This window comes from Stomoxys calcitrans, chromosome 5 (genome assembly GCF_963082655.1).
Source record: "Stomoxys calcitrans chromosome 5, idStoCalc2.1, whole genome shotgun sequence".
NCBI lineage: Eukaryota > Metazoa > Arthropoda > Insecta > Diptera > Muscidae > Stomoxys > Stomoxys calcitrans.
The window spans coordinates 7,045,025-7,070,701 of NC_081556.1; the positions used below are offsets into that span (position 1 = coordinate 7,045,025).

Sequence of the window (25,677 nt, forward strand, 5' to 3'; positions counted from 1 at the left end):
TTAATGATTTGCCTTCAACTTACCTTGAATGAAAATCACTTAAAGTGGCAACCGAAGTTGATTTCTCTTTAGATGTCGTATCCATTGACATCTATAGGTAGGTCAAGGTGAGCGGCAAGGGAAATATGAAAAAAAATGAATCGGTTAATATGTGCTTGGTAATTATTGTCAAGTCTCATTTAGTAAACAATTTTGGAGGCGTGCTCAGTTTGTTTTCAAATTGATAATTGTTTTTGAGTTTAATGCTTAATGATTAATTATTATAATTTTTTATATATATATATATATATATACTTTTTTATGACTTTTCATTTTCTTTTTGCTAATTACTTTTGATTTCGGAAACCATGCGTTTTTTTTTTGTTTTCTTTCATTTACATGCATTTAGAACTCATTAAGCAATGAACAAATAATAATGTATTGTACAGGGTGGCTGATGAAAGCCGCTACCAAAAAAAAATGTAATAACTTTTTTTCTATTTAATAATAATAATTTAATAATTAATTTAATTAATTAATTAATTAATTTAATTAATAATAATTTAATAATTAATTTAATAATTTAATTTAACATGAATAAAAGAAAAATGTATTCCATACACCGAAAAAAAAATGTAGCAATATTCATCATTGTAGCAATATTCATCAGCCACCCTGTATATAACGAAGTCTTTGAGGCATTTTGGGGTGTGTATATCAAGTTAAAAACTAATCAATTTTGATACAACAAAATATTATAAAATAAAATTTGTTACGGTTTATACATAACTTAATGTTATGCCGAGGAATTATATGAAAAACTCAAATGTTGAGCCCATGGCTCTATAAAGGAGAGGATTGTACATTACTGTAGAAATGATAAGAGAATGAAAAGATAGAATTGCATTATTGGTGTAGGAAAATTTTTATACATTTTCAAAACCATAGGAGCTTTTATCAAAATGTTGTTATACAGAGTTTTGCTAAAAGTTTTATTTTTATAGAAAATCAGCTGAACTCGGATGAGCTGAGCTGATCCTTAGTTTACTCTGTGCAAATGCAAATTTGCCCATGAACATTCCATTAAGGAACAGGGGCAAACTTCTCTCAGTCATAGTCGAGTCCGAACGGAGTGCCGCAGTGCGACACCTCTTTGTGGAGAAGTTTTTTCATGGCTATCATATCAAATGGTACAGTACCTCACAAATGTCGCCAGCATTAGGAGGGAAAAATTTTTTTTATGATGTTCTCGCCAGGATTCGAACTCAGGCGCTCAGCGTCATAGGCGGACATGCTAATCTCTGCGCTACGGTGGCCTCCAATCTGTTACTCTGTAATACGGTCAGTCAGTAAGTAAGACCTCTATGGAGTGTTATGGATGTGGGACGGTCCTTAAAAATTTCATTCTGAATTCGGTTATCAACTTCGTATTCTATTCCCAAATACATTTCATATGAGCTCCATATCGCCATGGTCGGTAAATGTCCGGTTTGCGAGGGTATTTTGGGGGTGGATTGGCCAACCAGACACTTGACACCGAAAGTATCTAGATCCATGGCTTAATATAAAAAGGGCCCAACTCGATTTTTTGTTACTTTAAAGGTGAAGCAAACAACTTGAGTAAGACCCTTTTTGAAATCGTTATAAATCTGTAATTTGCAATTGTAACCATCTAAAATTTTCAGATAAGGTGTATCTGACATTTGTCTTCTAAAATATACAAAACAAGTAAAAGCATGTTGTTTAGCAGAACCCATCACCATGGATTCTGCTAAAATTGTTCAACAAAAAAAATTTTGTTGAAGGGCATAATTTTATTCTACATACCCAACTTCTGTCAAACCAGCAAAAATCAAAGCTTCTAGGGATCGAACGAGGATGTTCGGGAGATTGGTTTATATGGGAGCTATATAACGTTATAACCGATTCGGATAGTACTTAACATAGTTGTTGGAAGTCATAACGGAACACCACATGCAAAATATCAGACAAATCGGACAAAAATTGCGGCTTGTACGGGCTTAAGAAGTCCAATCGGAAAATCGGTTTATATGGGAGCTATATAAGGTTAAAGACCGATTCGGACAGTACATAACACAGTTGTTGGAAGTCATAATGGAACACTACATGCAAAATTTCAGCGAAATCGGATGAAAAATGAGGCTTACGGGGAATAAAGAAGTCAAATCGGGTGATCGATTTATATGGGAGTTAAAGCAGGTTATAGACAGATTTGGACCGTAGTTAGGACAGTTGTTGGAAGTGAAATTGGGTATGAATTTTGTTCTCTATTCCTGTATAGCTATCATTGTTTTTTTTTTCATTTTTCATTTGTGGATAATTTGGGGGTGGAGCGGCCACCAAAACACTTGGTCCCCCATTTGGATATGAGTTGACCGATATTTGACGCGTATGTCGGAGGGCCGTACATAGCTCACTATGCCAAATTTCAGCGAAATCGGATAATAAATAGGGCCCAACACCTTAAATCGGGAGATTTAAGGTGTTGGGTCCTATGTCGATGGGGGCGATATTGATATTGACCGATTGGGGCGATATTGACATTGCAAACTATCGAACTATCGATATTCGCAACAGTCGATATTTTCGACATTTCAGTAACTTTAAAGCAAAAAAAACAAACATTTCAATCTCAAGTTCCTAGTTTTTGCAAAATAAAACAAGAAAAGAAAAAGAGTTCGAAGGAATATAGACAAGTTGACCGACGAACTGACAAACAAGCGCCCTAGGTAAAGTTATAAGTGGACCGTTTGGCTAAAGGAACTCAGAGGCAAATCAGACTTTACCAGACAAGTTCAAATATAGCTGGGACGTCGTGATTTTTGCGGCAACTGCTATCACGAGGAATTTGCTTGCAATTAGTGTCCAAAACCATTGCCCTCAAGACTTCGGTTACATGCAATTCCACGCGAGTACACGAGTCCGCAATGATATTTTAATGCCTTTTGCAATTGCAGTGGAGAGCATTTTACCATGGAGGGTATATAAGATTCGGCCCGGCTGAACTTAGCACTCTTACTTGTTTTACTTCAAACATTTATTTGCACCAAACAATATTTGTAGCCTCCATTTCTTCGCACGAAATGGGTATTTTGGTGCGTCCTCTTTTTCATTTCCCGCTAACTCATAGTAGTCTGGCAACCATATGATATTTATACTCTCATGTATCGCATAGGATTTTATCGCTCCATGATATTTGACCTCTCATGCATCGCATCGGATTTTATCGCTCCCTCTCGTACTGCTCCAGGCAGGTCCTATACCATATGTTACTCGATAGGATTTTATCGCTCCCTCTCACACAACTCCAGGCAGGTCCTATACCATATGTCACTCCATTCCTTAGAAATTCAAACTCTATTGACTTGCCTAGGTATTTTTTTAATTAATATTTAACAATTTCCTTGTATGCTTCTCTTCATCTCATTCCCCTCATACTTCTCCAGACAGGTCCAGTACCAGATGTCACTCGATAGGATTTTATCGCTCCCTCATACAACTCCAGACAGGTCCTATACCATATGTCACCCGATTCCTAAGCAATTCAAACCCTATTGACTTGCCCTTGTTTTTTTTTTGGCTTTGGAGGCCACCGTAGCGCAGAGGTTAGCATGTCCGCCTATGACGCTGAACGCCTGGGTTCGAATCCTGGTGAGACCATCAGAAAAAATTTTCAGCGGTGGTTTTTCCCTTTTAATGCTGGCAACATTTCTGAGGTACCATGCCATGTAAAACTTCTCTCCAAAGAGGTGTCGCACTGCGGCTCCCCGTTCGGACTCGGCTATAAAAAGGAGGACACTTATCATTGAGCTTATACTTGAATCGGATTGCATTCATTGATATGTGAGAAGTTTGCCCCTGTTTCTTAGTGGAATGTTCATATTGAACATATTCCTTGTATGCTTCTCATCATCTCATCCCTCTCCTAAGACCTACGCCCATGCCCTTGCTCCTCTCGTTAATGCGTCGGCTTTAGCATTTCAACATTCTGCATCCTCGGTGTCTTCGTGGCCAAATTGAAATTTTGAGGTTAAGTTTTATATTTGCTGTGCTTAAACATAGTCCTATTCAGTCGATGTTCTAGATTGAGGATTTCAGTGCATGGTTTTCCTTTTCATACGATAACAGATAATTATAATCTATTAATCGTGATTTGCATTATACAGTACTTATATACAACACAGCAATTATAAAGGGTGATTTTTTTGAGGTTAGGATTTTCATGCATTAGTATTTGACAGATCACGTGGGATTTCAGACATGGTGTCAAAGAGAAAGATGCTCAGTATGCTTTGACATTTCATCATAAATAGACTTACTAACGAGCAACGCTTGCAAATCATTGAATTTTATTACCAAAATCAGTGTTCGGTTCGAAATGTGTTCATTCACCGTAACGTTGCGTCCAACAGCATCTTTGAAAAAATACGGTCCAATGATTCCACCAGCGTACAAACCACACCAAACAGTGCATTTTTCGGGATGCATGGGCAGTTCTTGAACGGCTTCTGGTTGCTCTTCACTCCAAATGCGGCAATTTTGCTTATTTACGTAGCCATTCAACCAGAAATGAGCCTCATCGCTGAACGGTGAATGAACACATTTCGAACCGAACACTGATTTTGGTAATAAAATTCAATGATTTGCAAGCGTTGCTCGTTAGTAAGTCTATTCATGATGAAATGTCAAAGCATACTGAGCATCTTTCTCTTTGACACCATGTCTGAAATCCCACGTGATCTGTCAAATACTAATGCATGAAAATCCTAACCTCAAAAAAATCACCCTTTATAGGCTCAAGTTGTATTCGTACCTAATCAAATCTGGATCACTTGGATTATAGTGCAAATGTTTTTTTTCAAAATTTTCAGATCTAAAATTCCTACATTTCAACTTAATATTTTTACTAAATTGACCCTTGAGCGCTCATTTTGTTTTTTTTTTTTTACAGTCCAAAAACCATAAATCTCTTGAATTTGAAAATCTCTCAACGACACTATCGCTTTGTAATGAATTTTTCTTTTCTTTCGTTTATGGGCTAAATTAAAATATTTTGTGAAACAATATCACAGCCTTGACCATTATCAAAGTGCTAATAAAATGTCACACTCCTCTTATCACTGGTATAAATGCTATGGCATTCACATGGTCAAGCAATTCTATTTTGAAAAGGCAAGAAAAACAAGAGGTTTAAAAACAGCTCCAACTAAATTGACCACAATTTATGAGATCTTTAAGATTTTATTAACTTATCGATATAATCGAAGTGGCGAAAAAATCCATAAATATGGGCAATACCACAAATCACCATAAACTAAAAGTGTTTGGTTTTTTTATCATGATTTTTACCGATTCGTAGTTATAGTCATAATTTTTTTTTATTCATGTTGTTTAAATTTCTTTTTAAATTGACTTTTTCATTTAGGGCCTCATGCCAAAGCCATAAGTACCCTTTTTTATGATTATATGGCTCATAATAAAATTATACATGTGACAGAAGAAATTATTTGGTTTTTATAATATGTGCACCCCGCTAAAAAATTTATATTGCCAAAGATAGATATCTATGGCACAACAATATTATGGAAGTGGGTTTAATCAATTATGGGGGGAGGTGGGATTTGTGACACTAATTGCTTGTGTCATGGTTTGGTTCCCCTTTGCAACCAAAAGTGTGACGTTCTTTCAATTGGTTTGTCGATTCCGATAATAAATGCAGTTGGCCACGATTTACAATATTTCTTGTTTTTTTGTTTCTACCGAAATGCAGTAAATTACTTAGATAGCACCACGTTCAAGGGCTGATATCGCTTGTAATGCCATATAACACAAGGTATTAGCAATTTTTCGATGAAGCTTTGTTGTAGGCGTCATTGTAAGGATTTCCTCAATAATCACGAGGAATACAAATGACATTTGATTACATTATTTTGTCAGAAAAACAAATTTGCCAGAAAATTTTTGCAAAATGTCATACATGACTTAAAATTCTACATTTCGCAGTCTTGTTACAAAGTGGACATTTCAGAAGAATCTATCGTGGATTAGGAAACAAACTAAAAATATGAGAACTGTTCGATTCAAGTGATTTAAAAAATGCTTGCTTACGTAATCAAATATTTGAATAAAAATTTTTGGATTACCTAGTTTTGGAATAATACAATGTTGTGGTGTAATATGAAAGATAAGACTTTTGCGGAATACGAATCTGACATATAAATATTTATGTTGTTCGATTCAAATCTTAGCTCAATGATAACTGTTATACATGATAAAAAAATACAATATTTTATGCAAATGCAAATTTTGCCCATGAACATTCCACTAAGGAACAGAGGCTAACTTCTCACATATCAATGAGTGCAGTCCGATTTAAGTTTAAGCTCAATAATAAGGGGCCTCCTTTTTATAGTCGAGTCCGAACGGCGTAACGCAGTGCGACACCTCTTTGGAGAGAAGTTTTTATATGGTATAATACCTCACAAATGTTGAGAGAGAGAAATAGGAAGTTAAAATATAAATATTCAGTATAACAGTTTTAAAAAACTGTTATACATGACTGCTTTCATCACTCTAATATTTAAATTTTCGTAAAAGTCTTGCAGAATAACAAAAATTTAATATAAATTTACAGTATTACAGTTTTAATAAAATGGCTTTGGCATTGAAATATCTACATATTTGAGATAAAAATTTCGTATAGGAAATAAATACTTCTTATAACAGTTTTAACAAACTCTTATAAATGATTCAATAATTCTAGTTTTTGTATATATAAACCTTGAGACTAATTTTGTCCACATGGGAAAATGCCAATTTTGAACTTAAACGTTGTTGAACTGCAGGATTGGTAATACTCAAACAAGAGGTTAAAGGTTGATAAACTTTTTAAGTCAATAGTAGAAGCAACTTCACTTATTTAACACCTCAACGAAACATCATCAAATTTTTTTAGGTTCATTAAACCACAATTTAAATTGTTAGACTTTGTTTTATAACTTATTTTCTTGATAGATGGCATGATGATGGTTGTATTCATTTACGAACATTGACCCCTATTTATGCATGCATGCTTTTTTCTAAAAATTCTGTTTTTATTTTAAAGTTCACAGTCATGCATATTGAATATTTGTTGTTGTTTTTTTTTTCTTCATCAATGAAACACAAAGGTGGCGCTTTATCAAGGCTAACGACTATAAGTAACAACATTAAGCGTTCCACTTCTAGATAGATTATCCAAGTTCTGCCTAAACATGTTCTGCCACAGAATTGCTCATGTGATAGATAAGTTTTGTAGTAGCCATGGCAATCGAATCTTGACATGTATCGATGATATTCTAAGTTAAGTTAACGCACTTGAGAATTTAGTGATATGGTAGTAAACAAAAAAAAAAACACACAAAATCAGCCATAAAAATTTAAACTCATAAAATCCAAAGTAAATAAAACCGACGTCAGAAATGATTGACATAGTAACTATAGGGCATGGTTTCTAAAAAATCCCAATTGGAAAGAAAAATTAATTATTAAGACGGATTTGAGCTAACGAGCAAAATGCAAATTTAGCCCATGAACATTCTGTCAGGGAATAGGAGCAAACTTCTCACATATCAATCTGATTTAAGTTGAAGCTCAATGATAATGGACCTTATTTTTATATCCGTGTCCGAACGGCGTGCCGCAGTGCGATCCCTCTTTGGAGAGAAGTTTTATGAGCTAACAAGCACTTCTTTCAATATTAAAAAAAAATTCAATGTGAAGATAATATATAATGATCTGCCCGTTTCTGAATTTTTAAACTTTTAAACTTCAGGTAAATGCATGCATCACGTAGTTAAGACTTCCCTAATAAGCCCCTTCACAGTTTATATAACAACAATATAGAAATTTCTTCCCAGTTCTATTATGGCATATAAGTATATCTAAATTCTAAATAAGGGTTTATTTTTATTTCTGATGTCTTCATTATACAGAATGCCTCATATAACGCTTTGAATTGTTTTCTTTTTTTTTCAATAAATTCTTATATTCATTTTTAAATGTAAGACTGACATTAATAAAAACCTGTATTTAGCGATTCAGATTCATAAAGTGGCTGGATCGAAAGATATTTTTATCTGCGATTGAGTGTTGATGAAAATTCAATTGGAAAAAGCTTTGCGTCCTCCAACTGATTTTTAGTCTCTAAGAACCATATTTCGTTCAATCACTCTGGGATTTCATTGATTTTTAAATGTAAGACTGACATTAATAAAAATTTTATTTAGCGATTCAGATTCAAATAGTGCCTGAATCCAAACATATTTTTATATGCGAATATTTGAGTGATTTGAGTCTTGATGAAAGTTCATACGTGTCTGTCTATCTGTCTTGCCCTCGCCGAGGGCAAGCTTCTCCTAGCATATTCATCCGCCTTTTCTTTTTCTGAAATGTCGTTGCATTTTGGTACTCCAGTAAGCTTTTTGTCTTGAACTTGGAATGGATTCGTGGATTCTTTACATGTTTTCAATTGATGACCCTGAGCGCCGCCTGGCTGACTCTTGAGGAAGGAGGATCCATTTCTAGAATTCCAAATTCGGCTATCGCAATGACATAGTCCTCTGATTGAAAGACCGTTTATATGGCGGTCTCCACGACCTGTCATCAATGGCATCATCTAGAAGATGGAGTCGGGAAAATCCGACTCTTGTTGCACAATTATAACAACTGAAGCCGAATTTAGGAATTGTAACTATATTCGAGATAAATTGTACTGGCAAAAATGCTCAACATTGCGATTGGGGCTAGTGTAATAGAACAGATCTCCTGCTATAAGACTGTATACTCATACGGCAGTCTCAATGAAATACCTGTAATCTCGACTTAAACACAGCATCTGACGTTCGATCTTGGACTTAAAGTTGTCAAAACTATTCGTGATATGTGACAAAAATGTTCAGAAAATTTCCCTTTTTTACATATAACATTTTTTCCTCGATCGAAGGATTTTGTTCTCTAATTGAAGGAATTTTCCCTTGATCGAAGGATTTGTTCCTTTATTGAACTTAGGGGTTGAATATGGATGGCAACTCAACTATATTTGCGTTGCCAGTAAATTAAATTATGAAATAAAAAATTAGGATAATGTTGAAAATGCTGTCAGTTTCGTTCGATACCAGTGTTTTGACCTTTCAACTACTAAACAAATTAACAAAAAAAGTATGCAATTCAATGCAGAAATGAACATTTATATAACATATTTGCCCGGCAACTCAATTGAAGTTGGGTTGCAATCCATAATCGACTTATTAAACTAGAGGTCAAGTAGGTAACTCTTAAGTTTCAAATAACTCTTAATTTTTGTCTGATTCAAGTTTTAGCTCATTTTGACTATTATATGTGTTCAAAACATCAAAATTATGAAGTCCAATGTTTCAATACAAATTTTTTAATGTTCACAAAAGTTTCCCTTGATTGAAGGGAAAAAATTTTTTCCTTGATTGAAGAATTTTGTTCCTCAATCGAAGGAATTTTCCCTTAATCAAAGGACTATTTCCTAGATCGAAGGATTTTTTTCTGGGGCAAAGGATTTTTTTCTAGATCGAAGGACTTGTTTTCTTCGATCAAAAGATTTTTTTGCTTGATCGAAAATTTTTCTCCTTACGTTCTTATTTGTTATAATTTTCTGTTTCTAACTTCTGTTTCTCTGGCCTTTCTCAAAGCCAATTTTGTTATATTAAACAATATTTTGTACTTAATTTAAAGATTTTGTCTCTAAATTAAATAATAAGCTGCAAAGTTAAGGACATTTTATACTAGTACTAAAGACAAAATTTTCTTAGTATTTAGTAAAACATCTTTAACATTAGGAATTTTTTCTGGAACAAAGGATTTTTTTTTTCTGGCTAGCTTCAACTTTTATAAAGCAACATCCTTACACAACTTTTGGAGAGATGTTATATGTTTATGGGTGTGACATACTCACAAATGTTGAAAACAGTAGCTTTTAATGTTCTGCCAAGGTTTCGAAATCAGGAGTCTTAACTTTTAACAATATTTCATAAACCACAAAAGCTAAAATCTGTCACTATAACACAAATGGCGAAATTTCATTTTTTAGCTCATTCTTTTTTTGTGAATTTAACAAAAGACATCCATTTTTTTATAACAAACCCGAAAAAGAGGGTTTTCTGTAAGACATGGCAGTATAACACAAATTTCAAAGTTTTTGTTCTGATTTTCGGTATAAAAAATTGATTTCAAATATTAAAAAAATCTTCCAAATTTTTGGAGGTTTTCTTTTCCACATAAAGAGTAGCACCTCTCATCCTCAAGCATTTTATGGTCCTTGCAAGAATTAACTTTTTTTTATAGCTCTCTTAAAAATAATATTTTATATTTGTTTTTATAATTCACATAAACATTTTTTTAATATAAAAGTCCTTATTATTTTCTTTTTAAGTTTTTGTTTTCCTGAGAGTTTGCCCATTTACCTTTGGTGATTTTTTAAACAGTTCCTTAGTTATTTGCCCGTTTTTATTTCTCTCTTTTTTCCAATATTTACTTTCGCTCTACCCACAAATAAAAAAACCACTTCACAAGTCAACCAACCGTTCTTATTGATTGACCAACATTAACTGATCATACCAAAAAATTGATTTAAGCCCCTTTGGTCTGAATGAAATCGAATAAATCGTTTGTTTGGTCGCGATTTTATTGTTGTTGTTTCGATTAATTGAAACAACAACGTTAACTACCAGCAAACAACCACAGACACAACCGTGGAAACGGACGAAAAACATGAATGGTGGACGACGACAATCGGAGTTAAATGTCAGTGTTCGTATGTGATCGCCTCGTTAAAGCATTGTTCAACTGCTCTGGTTTTTCAAGTGTATTTGAGAGTGTATACTTATCGTCATGGTGATGCAGCAGCAGAACATGCTTTAGTCTCTTGTTGATTTATAGGGCTTTGTTAGTGTTAGTGTTTAAAGTGTGCGGACGGCAGATAATAAATCATTAAATCGTTAATTTTCACTCTTTGGCAACAAACAATTGAACGATTTAGAAAAATACCCATATATTATGATAAGATTTAGAATAAAAAAAATCGCACAAAAAAGATTCTAATTTCCTGGAAAAACATTTCAATAAGCGCCGACAGGAGTGCAAAATAACCCCTTTTTTAATAGGCAAGATTTAAACTAAACCCTTTGATTAAAATTAGTTTTTTGGAATGGGGAAGCATTTTTATGCTCCTTTCATTAAAAGCCTTGGGTATAGGGCGCCCCGGTAGCCGAGTTGGTAGCGTGCTTGGATTACCAGTGCAGGGGTCGTGGGTTCGATTCACGCCAGAAACTTTAGTCTGTCGCTACTGTGGTATCATGAAGAACTTAAAAAATTGTCTAAGTTAGTCTGCAAAGGACTGCCACTCTTACCTAACCTGAGGGTTGATTATCTTGTTGTATTCCCTTAGTATGAGTTTAAATATTTATACCCTCCACCATAGGATGGGCGTACACTAATTTCGTCATTATGTTTGTCACTGCACGAATAATCGTCATGACATTTTATGTCGATCTAGCTATGTCCGTCCGTCCGTCTGTCTGTCAAAAGCACGCTAACTTTCGAAGAAGTAAAGCTAGCCGCTTGAAATACTTCTTATTACTGTAGGTCGGTTGGGATTGTTAATGGGCCATATCGGTTTATGTTTTGATATAGCTGCCATATAAACCGATCTTGGATCTTGACTTCTTGAGCCACTACAGGGGACAATTTTTATCCGATTTGGCTGAAATTTTGCATGAGGTGTTTTTTCTGATATAGCTGTCATATAAACCGATCTGAGGTCTTGACTACTTGAGCCTCTAAAGGACACAATTATTATGTGATTTGGGTGAAATTTCGCACGAGGTGTTTCGTTATGATTTCCAACAACTTTGCCAAGTATGGGTGAAATCGGTTCATGACCTGATGTAGCTTTCATTTAAGCCGATCTTGACTTCTTGACCCACCAGAGGACGCAATTTTTATCCGATTTGGCTGAAATTTTGTTATGATTTCCAACAACTGTGCCTATTATGATTCATATCGGCCCATAACCAGATATAGCTGCCATATAAACCGATCTTGAATCTTGACTTCTTGAACCACTAGAGGACGCAATTCTGATCCGATTTGGCTGAAATTTTGCATGAGGTGTTTCGTTATGACGTTCAATAACTGTGCAATGATTCAAATCGGTCCATAACCAGATATAGCTACCATATTAACCGATCTGGGATCTTCCCATGACTTTTTGAACCACTAGAGGACGCAATTCTGATCCGATTTGGCTGAAATTTTGCATGAGGTGTTTCGTTATGACGTTCAATAACTGTGCAATGGTTCAAATCGGTCCATAACCAGATATAGCTACCATATTAACCGATCTGGGATCTTGACTTATTGAGCTTTTATACGGCGAAATTATTATCTGATTTGGGTTGAATTTTATACAACGGCTTTTCCCATGACCTTCAACAAACGTGTCAAATATGATCTGAATCGGTCTATAGCCTAATACAGCTTCCCTATAAAACGATCACCCTATTTTACATTTTGAGGGCGCAATTCTTATTCGATTTGGCTGGAATTTTACACAATGACTTCTACTATGGTCTTCAACATTCATTCTATTATGGTCCGAATCGGACCATAACTTGACCATTATCCTTTCCCTTCCTTTGTTTGCCTAAAAAGAGACACCCGGAAAAGAACTCTACAGAAGCGATCCATCGTGGAGGGTATATAAGATTCTGCCCGGCCGAACTTAGAACTCTTTTATTTGTTTTCTTTTCTACGGTGTAGGCATTTCTCGGCTTACTGGCTTGAGTCACATAGAGGATTTATGTTTTATAAGTTTTTTTTAAGAATACCTCTACATTTCTTAGATACATGATTAAGGCCTAGAGGACTCATTAAACATATTTTTAGTCATATAAATTAATGATTCTATTTTACAATAGCAATAATATATTTAAAGTAGTCATTTAAAAGTTTATCACAATTCCCAGAAGTTGATATCTTTACATTTGTGCATTCATTGCATGGGAACAGTTATATTTAGGGGTCAGTATGCTAATAAACATTCTATGAAAAATGCCGTAAGTAATTTACATATTTCAAATGTACACATTATGAAGGATAACTGTTCTATAATTTATTAATTAAGCAATGATAAACCATGTCCGAGTATGAATGCTTATTTATGTGGTTTACATTGAAATAATAACAGCTTTAATTAAAGACATTTAAGTAAAAACCACATTTCTTGACAGTTTTCAAGTTAATGGATTGCATCTAAAAAATCATGAATTTGTTCGAAATCGCTAGCTGATCATTAGGCAACCCGGGAAACTGAGTATCATAATCTGAGTAGAGTAATCATTTGTTATGTCTTTAGAAAATGCCGATAATATGAATGCATCAGCTTCTTTGTATAGGTAGACGAAACAGAAGGTGCCATATACAGAGGAGGTTCCTTCTCATTGCTTATAAAATAGAAAGCGTTTTGCCTATGAGATTGGGCTCTCAAAAAAAAAAGAGATATTTGGGCTATAAAACCCTGATCCATTTGTCATGGACACTAAGTCAGATCTGGGATAGAACATGGGAATGGACACCTTCCATTGTTTCATTGTCAACAACAAGTCATTGCACTGCTAAATTATCGGTATTATCATTATAGATCGACCACCCGATCTCCCGATAAAGGGTATTGAGGCCATAACAGATCCATGTATTACCCGATTTCAATTAAATTTGGCACAGTGAGTTTTGGTAGACCCCTACCCAATCCTGTCAAATGTGGCCCAGATCGGACCATATTTATATATAGCTGCCTTATATGCCGATCTCCCGATATAGTATAATGACACTATAAAAGGAGCATTTTTCATACTAATTCGATGAAAATTGGCTCAGCAAATTCCGGTACCCCTTTAAACCTTTTTGTTTAATATCATCCAGGTCGGACTATATTTGGATATAGCTGCCATATAGACCGATCTCCCGATATAGAGTATTGATCCCAAAAAAGGAGCATTTTTCATCCGATTTGGATGAAATTTGAAACAGTGCGTTTTGATACACCTCTACACCTTTGTGTCGAACATCGTTCAGATCGGACCATGTTTGGATATAGCTGCCGTATAGACCGATCTCCCGATATAGAGTATTGAGCCCAAAAAAGGAGCATTTTTCATCCGATTTGGATGAAATTTGAAACAGTGTAATCCGATTTTATGAGATCAGAAGATCAGGTTTATATACAAAGAATACGCAATCATCAAAAATGGTAAGGAAAATATTTTTATACCCAAGATATCTGCAAAATTATAAATATCTATCATTTGGGTATAAATGGGTAAATACCCGTGTATTTATCCAATTTACCGGGTAAATACCATCTCTACTCATTCGTCGTTGGATGGGTTCATGTTTTATTCTTTTTTTTCGTTAAATATGTTTTCTTTAAAATAAATGCGAATGCGTTTTTACCCTAACAAAACACGTCTTTAGCAAATGATTGATAGAGAAGAAAGACAGAAAAACATTGTCCAATTTCAAATTTGGTAGAAAAAAAATCTTTAAATTATAATTTTGCATAGCGTAGTCATATATTATATTGATTTTATTCTATAAATTGTTTGCTCATATCTATGATTTCGTTGAAGCGGTTACCACAAGGTGGCTACTATCCGGTGTTATTGATAAGATAGTCGCATATGTTGACTATTATTATTCCTCATAATTTGGGTTTGAAAACAATTAATATAATATTTCATTCATTGATACGCCTTTTTAATAATATATTTAGAAAGATTAGTAATTAATAATCGGATTTGTATGCCGTAAAGTATTTGAATGATATAGCAGCTTTATGGCATATTTGAAGAAGTAACATAATCTTCAACAGCCTTTTTTTTTTGGAAATATTTATAAAATAAGTCATAATTTTTGCCTTTTGAACAGTTTTTATACCCTCCACCATAGGATGGATTTATACTAATTTCGTCATTCTGTTTGTAACACCTCGACCCCATAAAGTATATATATTCTTGATCGTCATGTCATTTTAAGTCGATCTAGCCATGTTCGTCCGTCTGTCTGTCGAAAGCACGCTAACGAAGTCGAAGGAGTAAAGCTAGACGCTTGAAATTTTGTACAAATACTTTTTATTAGTGTAGATCGGTTGGGATTGTAAATGGGCCAAATCGGTCCATGTTTGATACAGCTGCCATATAAATCGTTCTTGGGTCTTCAGTTCTTGAGCCCCAAGAGGACGCAATTCCTATCCGATTTGGCTAAAATTTCGTATGAGGTTTTTTATTATGACTTCCAATAACTGTGCCAAGTATGGTTCAAATCGGTCCGTAACCTGATTTAACTGGCATGTAAACCGATTTTGAATCTTGACTTCTTGAGCCACTAGAGAGCGTAAATCTTATCCGATTTGGCTGAAATTTTGCAAGAAGTGTTTTGTTATGATTTCCAACTGTTGTGCCTAATAAGGTTTGATAAAGCTGCCATATAAACCGATCTGGGATCTTAACTTCTTGAGCCTCTAGACGGCGCAATTCTTATCCGATATAGCTGGAATTTTGCAAGAAGTGTTTTGTTATAACTTCCAACAGTTGTGCCAAATTTCGTTTTAATTGGTCCATAACCTGATATAGCTGCCTTATAAACCGATCTGGGATCTAGACTTCTTGTGCCTCTAGAGGGCGCAATTCCTATCCGATATAGCTGGAATTTTATCCAACGGCTTCTCCCACGACCTTTAACATACGTGTCCAATATGGTCTGAATCGATCTATAGCTTGATACAGCTCCCATATAAACCGATCTCCCGAGTTTGCTTCTTAAGCTCCTACATGGCGGAATTCTTATCCGAATGTTCAGCATTCAACTCATTTATGGTCCGAATCAGACTATAACTTGATATAGCTCCAATAGCATAACAGTTATTCATTATTCTTTGTTTGCCTAAAAAGAGAAACCGCGCGAAGAACTCAACCAATGCGATCCATTGTGGAGGGTATATAAGATTCGGCCTGGCCGAACTTAGCACGCTCTTACTTGTTATACCTATCATCTTTGGTTCATCTGTTGTAATATCTTCACGTATTAGTTTCAAACCCTATAAAGTATATAATAAATTTTTGATCGCCATGGCATTTTAAGTCAATATAGCCCTGTCCGTGTGCGTCCGTCCCTTCGTCTTTATTTGGAAGGCTCGCTAACTTTCTAACAACTAATTTTAAATTTTACACAAATACCTCTTATTGATGTTGGTCGAGCGGTTCCCTTATGTAGCCTATTTGGTATCGATATGGTTTATTTTTTACCCATATGGTCTATTTTCAAGTACAAGGATCATCGAAACATGAAACACCAAAACCATTTGAGGTTTCGATTAACTGAGTTAGTACCTTCACTTCAACTTGCAGATTGCCTGTTGTACTTTTTACTCTGTTGGCCAAATTGGTTTTGAGTGTATATTTACTAGAAACTTGTTCATTGGTTGTGTGTTTCATCTTTTTTATATTGCATAACTTGTATAACTTTCTTTCTCTCTTTTCTTTTTGAAAATTAAGTTAGCAATATAGAAAAAAAAACAATCGAAAGATTGCCGGTATACATTTCCATCCTATTATACAGTTTCCTTATTTGTATAAAATGATGGGTGAAAATTAGGCCACACAAATTCCAATAATTTAAACTCATAGCAGATAAAGGGTAAATATCAGTATTTTGGTGTAACCTTACAAGATTTATGTAAGGGATACGAGTATCATTCGGAAGATGTTGACATGGACAGGGTTGCCGTGTTTTGAAACTTCTTATAAATATTCAGCTAAAGATTACATGTAATTGTCATTATTCTGTAGTGTGATTACAGAAGGCAGACAGACAAATGAACAGAGCTGAAGGTCTTAGAGTTTTACTACGAATATAGGCGTTACAAATAAAGAAATTATTCCGCGGTGAAGGGCACACAAGTTGCAACATAGTCGAAAATATTTAACAGATAAACTAGAAATAACAAGTAAAAGCGTGCTAAGTTCGGCCGTGGGGAATCTTATAAACCCTCCATAATGGATCGCATTTGTCAAGTTCTTTGAATGACTTTTTCAATATATAAATGAGCAACATCAAGTTATATATGAGCAACATCAAGTTATTGACCGATATGGACCGTACTTGTGGTTGTTGGTCATACCAAAACGACATATGCAAAATTTCAGCCAAATTGGATAAGACTTTGGTTGAAGCAAGTAGCTCATCAGCTATCGGAATATGGACTAGATAAGCACGTATCAGAAACAGGCATCATCTGAAAGAGTTATAAACTTCCAATCTAAACATCCGAAGAATACGATACACATTGAAATATTTATCTGAGGCCCAACAAAGTATACATATTTTTCATAGTCTTGACATTCTAGGTCGATTTAGCCATGTCCGGCCGTCTGTCGAAAACACGCAAACTTTCGGAGGCGCTTTGATATATTGGGTTGCCCAAAAAGTAATTGCGGATTTTTTAAAAGAAAGTAAATGCTTTTTTAATAAAACTTGGAATGAACTTTAATCAAATATACCTTTTTTACACTTTTTTCTAAAGCTAGCTAAAAGTAACAGCTGATAACTGACAGAAGAAAGAATGCAATTACAGAGTCACAAGCTGTGAAAAATTGTCAACGCCGACTATATGAAAAAGCCGCAATTACTTTTTGGGCAACCCAATAGCTGTCATATAAACCGATCTTGGATCTTGATTTTTTGAGCCTCTAGAGGCCGCAATTCTTACTTCCAATAGCTATGTCTATGCTATGACTTCCAATAGCTATGTCTAGTATTGTCTAAAACTGTTCATAACAGTATATAACTGCAATATACACCTATCTTGGATCTTGACTTCTTGGGCCTCTAGTGGGCGTAATTATTATCTGATTAAGCTTCATTTTGCATGACTTGTTATGTTTTGACTTCCAACTACTATGCCGAGTATAAACTAAATATGTTCAAACCCTGATATAGCTCCCATATAAACCGATCTGCCGATTATACTTCCTGAGCCTCTAGATTTGTACAATGACTTCTGCTAGATCTCCAAATATCCAAACCAACTATGGTCCGAATTGGTCCAAAACCTGATTTAGCTCCCATTTCATAGCAATTCTTAACCAGTATAATGAATAGTTTGTCTATAAAGAGAGGCAAAGAACTTGACAAATGCGATCCATGACAACATACGACATAAATTCCAGCAAAGTAATTAGAAAATATTTTTTTTTTGCCAAAATTGATTCCATTATATTCTTGATAATTATTAAATATACAGACCAGCTGGACCGGGCCGCTCCACTGCGTCACATTTCACTCTTTAATACATTTTATTTGAGTCACACATTCTCACGGCGGGTAAATATGTCCATTTCGATCCGAGTGTGAATGGCAAATTCGTGCTCCCAAATACCTTTCTTTTGAGCCCCATATTGCCGTGGTCGTTAAATATTGGGTTGCCCAAAAAGTAATTGCGGATTTTTCATATAGTCGGCGTTGACAAATTTTTAAGTTCTGATTAAAGTTCTTTCTAAGTTTTATTAAAAATGCATTTACTTTCTTTTAAAAAATCCGCAATTACTTTTTGGGCAACCCAATGTATATGTGTCCGGTTTGTAGGGTGTTTTGGAGGTGGGGTGGCTACTCAGCAGTCGACCCTGTAAATGGATATCAGACTCGTGTTCTACTCTCAAATACCTTTGAGTATAGTCATGATTGGTCTATATATCCCTTTGCTGAGTTTTGGGCGGTCCTCCCACCAACCTTGGAGATATAGCTCTTTTGAAATGGGGGAGGGTCCGTTTTCCCTTTGTTTCTGATAATTTTTGGTTTACGTTTTCTTCTGTCTGTGTCATTTTCAATGGGCACATTTCCCAAGGCTATTCATGAGATGGCCTATGTGTCTCGGTTTTACTTCAGGACAAATTCCAAATCTTGTATGATTTTTAAATTTGTATCACCCATGGCTATTTTAAATGGAGACTATGTGTTATGGGGAATCATCAAGCGAAACCACAAAGATGCCTCTAAGACATCTTGCTGCTGAATCAAAGTTTATTTTTAAAAGGTATACGTCATATCCTCTTCTAGCAAAAGGGGTTAGTTTTGTTTGCAGTATATTAAACTGGAAAAAGATGCGTTGTAGAACACAAAAACAATTACAAGAAGTAGATTACATATTTATTTTAAAGAGGTAGGAGATATTTACGTGACTTGCAGAAAGCCAAAAGTGGAAAGGTCCCATGAACATTAAGGTTGATGATTCCCCATAATACATAGTCTCCATTTAAAATAGCCATGAATGATACAAATTTAAAAATCATAAAAGATTTGTAATTTGTCCTGAAGTAAAACCGATACACATAGGCCATCTCATGAATAGCCATGGGAAACGTCTTCAAAGTTCTTGAAATTGCTGAAATAGACTTTAATAGTTTTTCTCTCGATTTTCATGTTGTCAGTGGGGAGAACCTTAGATTTAGGTCAATCAAATGACTCACATTTAAGCCAAGGTGGTCTGTGGCTCATTATGCAAAAGCTCTTGTGGATATATCTCCGGGCTCGCCATATCGGCAGGATGCCGTTCAGATGCTTCATGGTCCCAATTGGACGGGCAAGTAATCTCAGTTATCTTTAATACTACAATGTAGCCCAATAGCACGGAGGTTTCGATAGCCAGGACAACACAATAGTGGAGTGGGTCCATACACAGTATAATCAGGAATATTCAATTGCGAAATAATATTGTCTGTCTTTCTGCCAATAAAGCAGCACCGCATAACTCTAAACGTGGCATGGATAGTTTTTTATAAGCGCCACACTTGTTTTCGACGAAATAAGAGTAGTGAGAATGAAAATAGACGTTTTTACGCGAATATATACAGCGGTCAAAAAAAGTATTCATCATTAGCAAAATTGATAATAAATTCACTTATTTTGGGTAATTGAAGAAAATTTAAAGTAAACAAATAATGCAGTTTTATGCAATAGTTTATTTTTCGTAATATGTTTTAAAATAAATTCAAAAAATAAATTTAATTTGCGCAAAAAAATGCAATTTTATATAATAACACCAAAAACAGAACAAAAAAAGTATTCATCATTGATGTGCTATCATCAAAGTCAAATTCAAATATTATTTGGGAATCCCCCTTTTCTGTTTTATTTAGTAAAGGAGGCTTTGCCCTTGACAGCAAATATTTAATTTCATTGAAAATATAGTTTTTGTCAAAATGGGTCGTAAGCAAAACGAGGTTTCTGATGAGGTAAAAGTTTTGATAATAAAACACCACAGGAATGGTTTAACTCAAAAAACTATCAGTGAAATATTAAATAGACCACGATCTACTATACAATCCATCATCAGAAAGTGGACAGAAACGAAAACTGTTGACAATAAACCAAGATCTGGTCGACCAAAAGCACTTTCAGTTGGAGATGTGCGTTGGCTAGTGCGGCAAGTTCAGAAAACTCCGAAGACAAATGCGACCATTCTTCGTAAAAACACTATGGAATATTTAGGGAAGGAAGTTACTACACAAACAATTCGAAATACACTCAAAAGGCATAGTTACAGAGGAAGAACTGCACGTAAGAAGCCCTTTATAAATAAAATAAACCGAGTGAAAAGGCTAAACTTCGCAAAAATGTATGTAAAACAGCCCGAATCATTTTGGAAAACAGTCATTTTTGCAGACGAGAGCAAGTTTAATCTTTTTGGGTGCGATGGAAAGGTCATAGTGTACAGAAAACCAAATACAGAGCTTGAAGAACGAAACACAGTTGCTACTGTAAAACATGGTGGAGGTGGTTTAATGGTTTGGGGGTGTATGGCGGCTTCAGGAGCGGGAAATCTTGAAATTATTAATGGAGTAATGGATCATAAGTATTACATTGACATTTTAAAGAGGAATTTAAAAGATAGTGCTGTAAAACTTGGGCTTGGTAATAACTTTCAATATTATCAAGATAATGACCCCAAACATTCTGCTTTAAATACCAAGATGTGGATGCTGTATAACTGCCCCAAAGTCATTAAAACTCCTCCTCAAAGTCCCGACTTGAACCCAATTGAACATCTTTGGGAACATCTCGAACGCAAATTGAGAACGCGCAATTTTTCGAGCAAGAGTCAAATGCAACAGGTGATAATGGAGGAATGGACTAATATAGACCAAAATATAACCGCTAAATTAGTCCAATCGATGTCAAACCGTTTAAAAGAAGTTATAAGACGCGGTGGTCGAATAACAAAGTATTAATTTTTTTAAATTATGTTATTTATTTTTTTGTTTTTTTGCAATGATGAATACTTTTTTTGTTTAATTTTTTGTGTTCAGCTGTAAAATGGCCCTTTTTGTTCCAATAAATACTATTTTTTTCTTTAAAAACAATGAAATTGTGTACATATATATCACACAAGCACTACTGCATCATTAGTTTAATATGTTTTTATTCCAATTGTCTTTTGTAGACTTATTAAAAAAAAAAACATTGAATGATGAATACTTTTTTTGACCGCTGTAGGACTGCTGCATACGCTTTCTCAGATGCATCACAGAACTCATGGAACTGAATCGCGCAATCAGGAGTATAGTGGATCCAATATAGAATTTTAATGGAATTTGTAATTGGATAATTAGTCGGAAAGGATATGCCATGAGACAGAATCCGAGGAGAAGTACTCTCGTCCCAATCAATTTCTTCCGTCCATATATCTTGCATAATTATTTTTGGCAGAATCAATTACTCTCGTCCCAATCAATCTTTTCCGTCCATATATCTTGCATAATTATTTTTGGCAGAATCAATTAACCTCTATATCTCAGAAAGCACCTTCCTTTTCGAATAGGAAGTGGACTCGGAAAATGATTGAATGGAGAAATAAAGAAATCTCACATTGCATTCCAGTGAATGCCCAATGTCTTTGACGTGCTGTTATCATCTAATGTAAGAAAATCGTCTTTGGCAATGTCGGATAGAATTTCGTCACAATTTGCAGTCCATTTCCTCATGGTGAACCCGGCAGTCTCCAAAGCACTGACCAACTGATTCCTATCCTCTTTGGCAGCAGAAATTGTGGGGGCCCCAACTAGAGCATCATCCACATACATGGAGTTGCGTTAAATCTCACTTCTCAAGGGATATTTGTCCTCCTGGCGCAGAGTCCAGCTGCCAGCTGGTTCGCAACTCACTCCGAAAGTGACAGTCCGGATGGGTTCATAATTCCGGATCGGTCACCTAGCACTACTTTGAAAAAGTATACGTTGGAATGGAGTATATTTCGGATCTACGAGAATTTAGCGATACATCTTCGTAATGTCGCCGTTGAAAACAAATTTGAACAACTTCCATCTCAATATCAGAAACGTCAGATAATTTTGTTAAATCGGCCCGAGGTTCAAGACATCGTTAAGGCTAGTCCCATTGGATGTGGGTGATGAAGCATTAAACACTACCCTTACTCTTGTAGCCGTGCTTTCCGGTTTTCATAACGGCGTAATGTGGCAGATAGTAGACATCACAAGAACTCTCAGAATCCGAAGGAGAGACCATACTCATTTGCACCAGACCAATATACTCCTTAAGGACACTGTAATATTCGCACTTGAATTCAGGAATTCTTTAAAGATGTCTCGTTTCTAAGAAACTGGGTCATTGAGCCTTTCTTTGAATCGCCCAGACTAGTTTCCTCGGGAACTGCATAAATGGGACACCACATATCTCCCGTTAGTATCCCGTCTCGTAGAACGGGAAAACAGCTACTCACAAAATTGGTCATCAGGGGATAAAAAAAGTCGCCTTGTAGAATAAGAGTTCTTGATCTGGATAGGAACGGGAACCGTTAAGATCCAGCCAATGACTATTTCCTGGGCTATCAGCGAACCACAAATCGGATTTCGAATACCTGCCCCTAGGAGCATATCTACCTTAGAGCTTCGATAGAAATATGATTCGGCAAGAGGGATATAAGGAAGCCCAGAGTAGGCAGCAATATCTATAGTCGCTGAAGGAAGGCTGCCCAATTAATGTGGTTCCACCTATCGATGGCACTATCGATATTTAATTTTTTGGCTGAATATCGATTGATATTTTTCCAATGGATACTTAGCAAAAGTAAAATTTTTTGCATAACTAAACAACAGTAAGCAATCCGACATTTAGTGTATCCTTTAAGATATATTGTCCCTATAGAGGGCGCAATTTTCATCCGATTAGACTAACATTTTGTACAATGATTTCACTCATGGCTTCCAACTGGCTTTATTAATCTTGGTTTTATTTGGTCTGCGCATTGATATTGCTTCTATATAAATCGATCTCCTGATTTTTACTTCTCATTTTCGAGTAAAATATAGGTGATGCGAAATTAACGATAGTATCGATACTATCGATATTTGTTATTAAAACTATCGAAAATATCGAATGTAGCGATTATCGATAGTTTGCCAGCTTTAGTACCACCAAAGCAGATGTCGATAGTCATTTCGACTGCTGCTATTTGAGGAAGACCCTACTGTAAATGTATACTACTTGTTGAAAGAAGCAGAAATGGAGTTAATTAAGCCAGAAATTGTGGCCGAAGTCCGCTTGAATGGGAGTTTCACGGAATTGGCAAGTTTTCCGAAATGAGAATGCCCTCCGAAACTGCATCTACCACAGCTTTAGCACTATAAGTCAACCCATTTTGACTCACCTAGCAAAACATCCTTAGGATTTGTATTGAAACAACAAGTCGGGATCACTCCCATCTTGGACGAATCGGTGGACTGTATAGGTGTGGAATGGAAAGGTGCAGAATTCGGTTTCAGACGAAACGAAGTTTTTTTATTTTATTTTTTTTTTTATTTATTTTATTTTATTTTTGAATTTTATTTTTTATTTTATTTTATTTTATTTATTTTTTATTTATTTTTTTAAATTTTTTTAATTTTTTAATCTTTTATTTTTTTATTTTTGTTTTCATTATTTTTACTTTTTTTTATTATTATTTTTTATCTTTTTCTGTTTTTAATTCTTTTATTTTGTTTTCTTTATTTATTTTATTTTAATAGTTTTATTGTATTTTATATATATTTTTATTTTAATTCTTATTTTATTTTTAATATTATTTTTTTTATTTATTTATTACTTTTTTATTTTATTTTTGTTTTTATTTATTTGTGTTATTTGTTTTTTATTTGTCTTATTTTTGTTTGAATTTTTTTTTTGCAAAATTTTTATTGAACCATAAAAAATTGTCTAACGACGGCAACCCATGAGATCATCAGGTGAAACGTTTTATTACCTTCACGCGCACCACTACGCAATTTAAAAACCAAAGTATTGGTAGTTTTGCCAACAATTCAGAGAGCTTTTACAACTAGTACGCATCACAAATCAATCTTGGAAAAATAAGTCAAATCGAAGAAAACAAGTTTCCTTGTATTGTGCAGACCATGGATCAATTGGGATAGCACCCGCTTTGTCGTTTTGCAGCAAGCCAAAAAGAAACATAACAGACAGACGGGCAGTAGGCATCATTGATGTGGCCTTTATGTCGCCACATGAGAAAAGGAAGCAGCATCATTAATGTTGTAAGTTGCTAAGGTAGGAATGCATCATACGGTATGGGCGTGTAATGTATTCCTAAACCTCATATTATTTATACGTACAAGCGCGCAAATTGCTTTTTTTTTTTTTTTTTTTTTTTTGGAAGGGAATTAAGAGAAAAAGTCCTAAAGAAAGTTTGCACAAACCTTTTTTAATGTATTTTTTACGATTTTTTGGGAGCCTCTTAGTAAAAAATGCATCAAGATGCAGATGTTTTAATTTTTGGTGAAATTTTGGCATTAATTTGTTGTGTCTGCTTTTATATTTTTATTTTCAAAAAAAAAAAGCTAATCAGATGACCTCAATGAATTCATAACAGTCTTTTGATGTTGTTTTGGTTAAACAGAATAATTTAGTACCATACTCGTAATGTAATTCACTAAATACATATGTAATAATTTACAAAATATGGAAAAAAAACATTTTTTTTAATTTGCTAGAAAAATTGGGTTGCTTATAAAAGAGGAGTTAAAAATTGCGGACACATTTATCGACGTTTTGAATGTTTACATCATGAGAGGGTTTATATCTTGAGAAGTTTTCAATCATGAGTAGGTTTAAATCATGACTAGATTTACAATATAAGAAGGTTTACATCATGAGAACATGAAAAGGTTTACACATGAGAACATATGAAGGATTACATCATGAGAAGGTTTACATAAAAAATGGAGGTGAATTTCGTTCTCCATCCACGATTATTTCTGGTCCATTATTAAATTCATTTCAGAGAGCAAGGTTAGGACTACAAAATACGCCAGTATGTATACGCTGAAGGAAGAAATTGAATGTGATTGCACTAAAAAACCGACTAAATACATTCGTGCAGCTTACAACTCGTTTTTTGACTAACTCAGAGTCATAAATCAATAATTTAAACCACACTTGGCACAGTTGTTGGAAATCATTAAACACGCCATCTGTAAAATTTCAATCAAATCATGTAAAAATTGCGCCTTCTAGAGATTCAAAAATTCAAATCCTGAGATTGGTTTA

General features: G+C 34.8%; 1 protein-coding gene across 2 annotated transcripts in view; it reads right to left on the reverse strand.

The window, feature by feature from the left end:
- The window catches only part of LOC106094962 (proton-coupled amino acid transporter-like protein CG1139), a 48,749-nt gene that overhangs the window by 13,642 nt on the left and 9,430 nt on the right, over positions 1 to 25,677 (reverse strand). Inside the window, exons 1-2 of one of the 2 annotated variants that reach the window (XM_013262216.2) lie at positions 10,473 to 10,623; positions 24 to 91 (exon numbers count right to left, since the gene is read on the reverse strand). In XM_013262216.2, coding sequence (XP_013117670.1) covers positions 24 to 91 — 68 coding nt within the window. In that variant the 5' untranslated portion in view covers positions 10,473 to 10,623. Of the gene's footprint in view, positions 1 to 23; positions 92 to 10,472; positions 10,624 to 25,677 lie in introns of those variants that run through there. The other variant, XM_013262208.2, reaches the window with a different exon arrangement.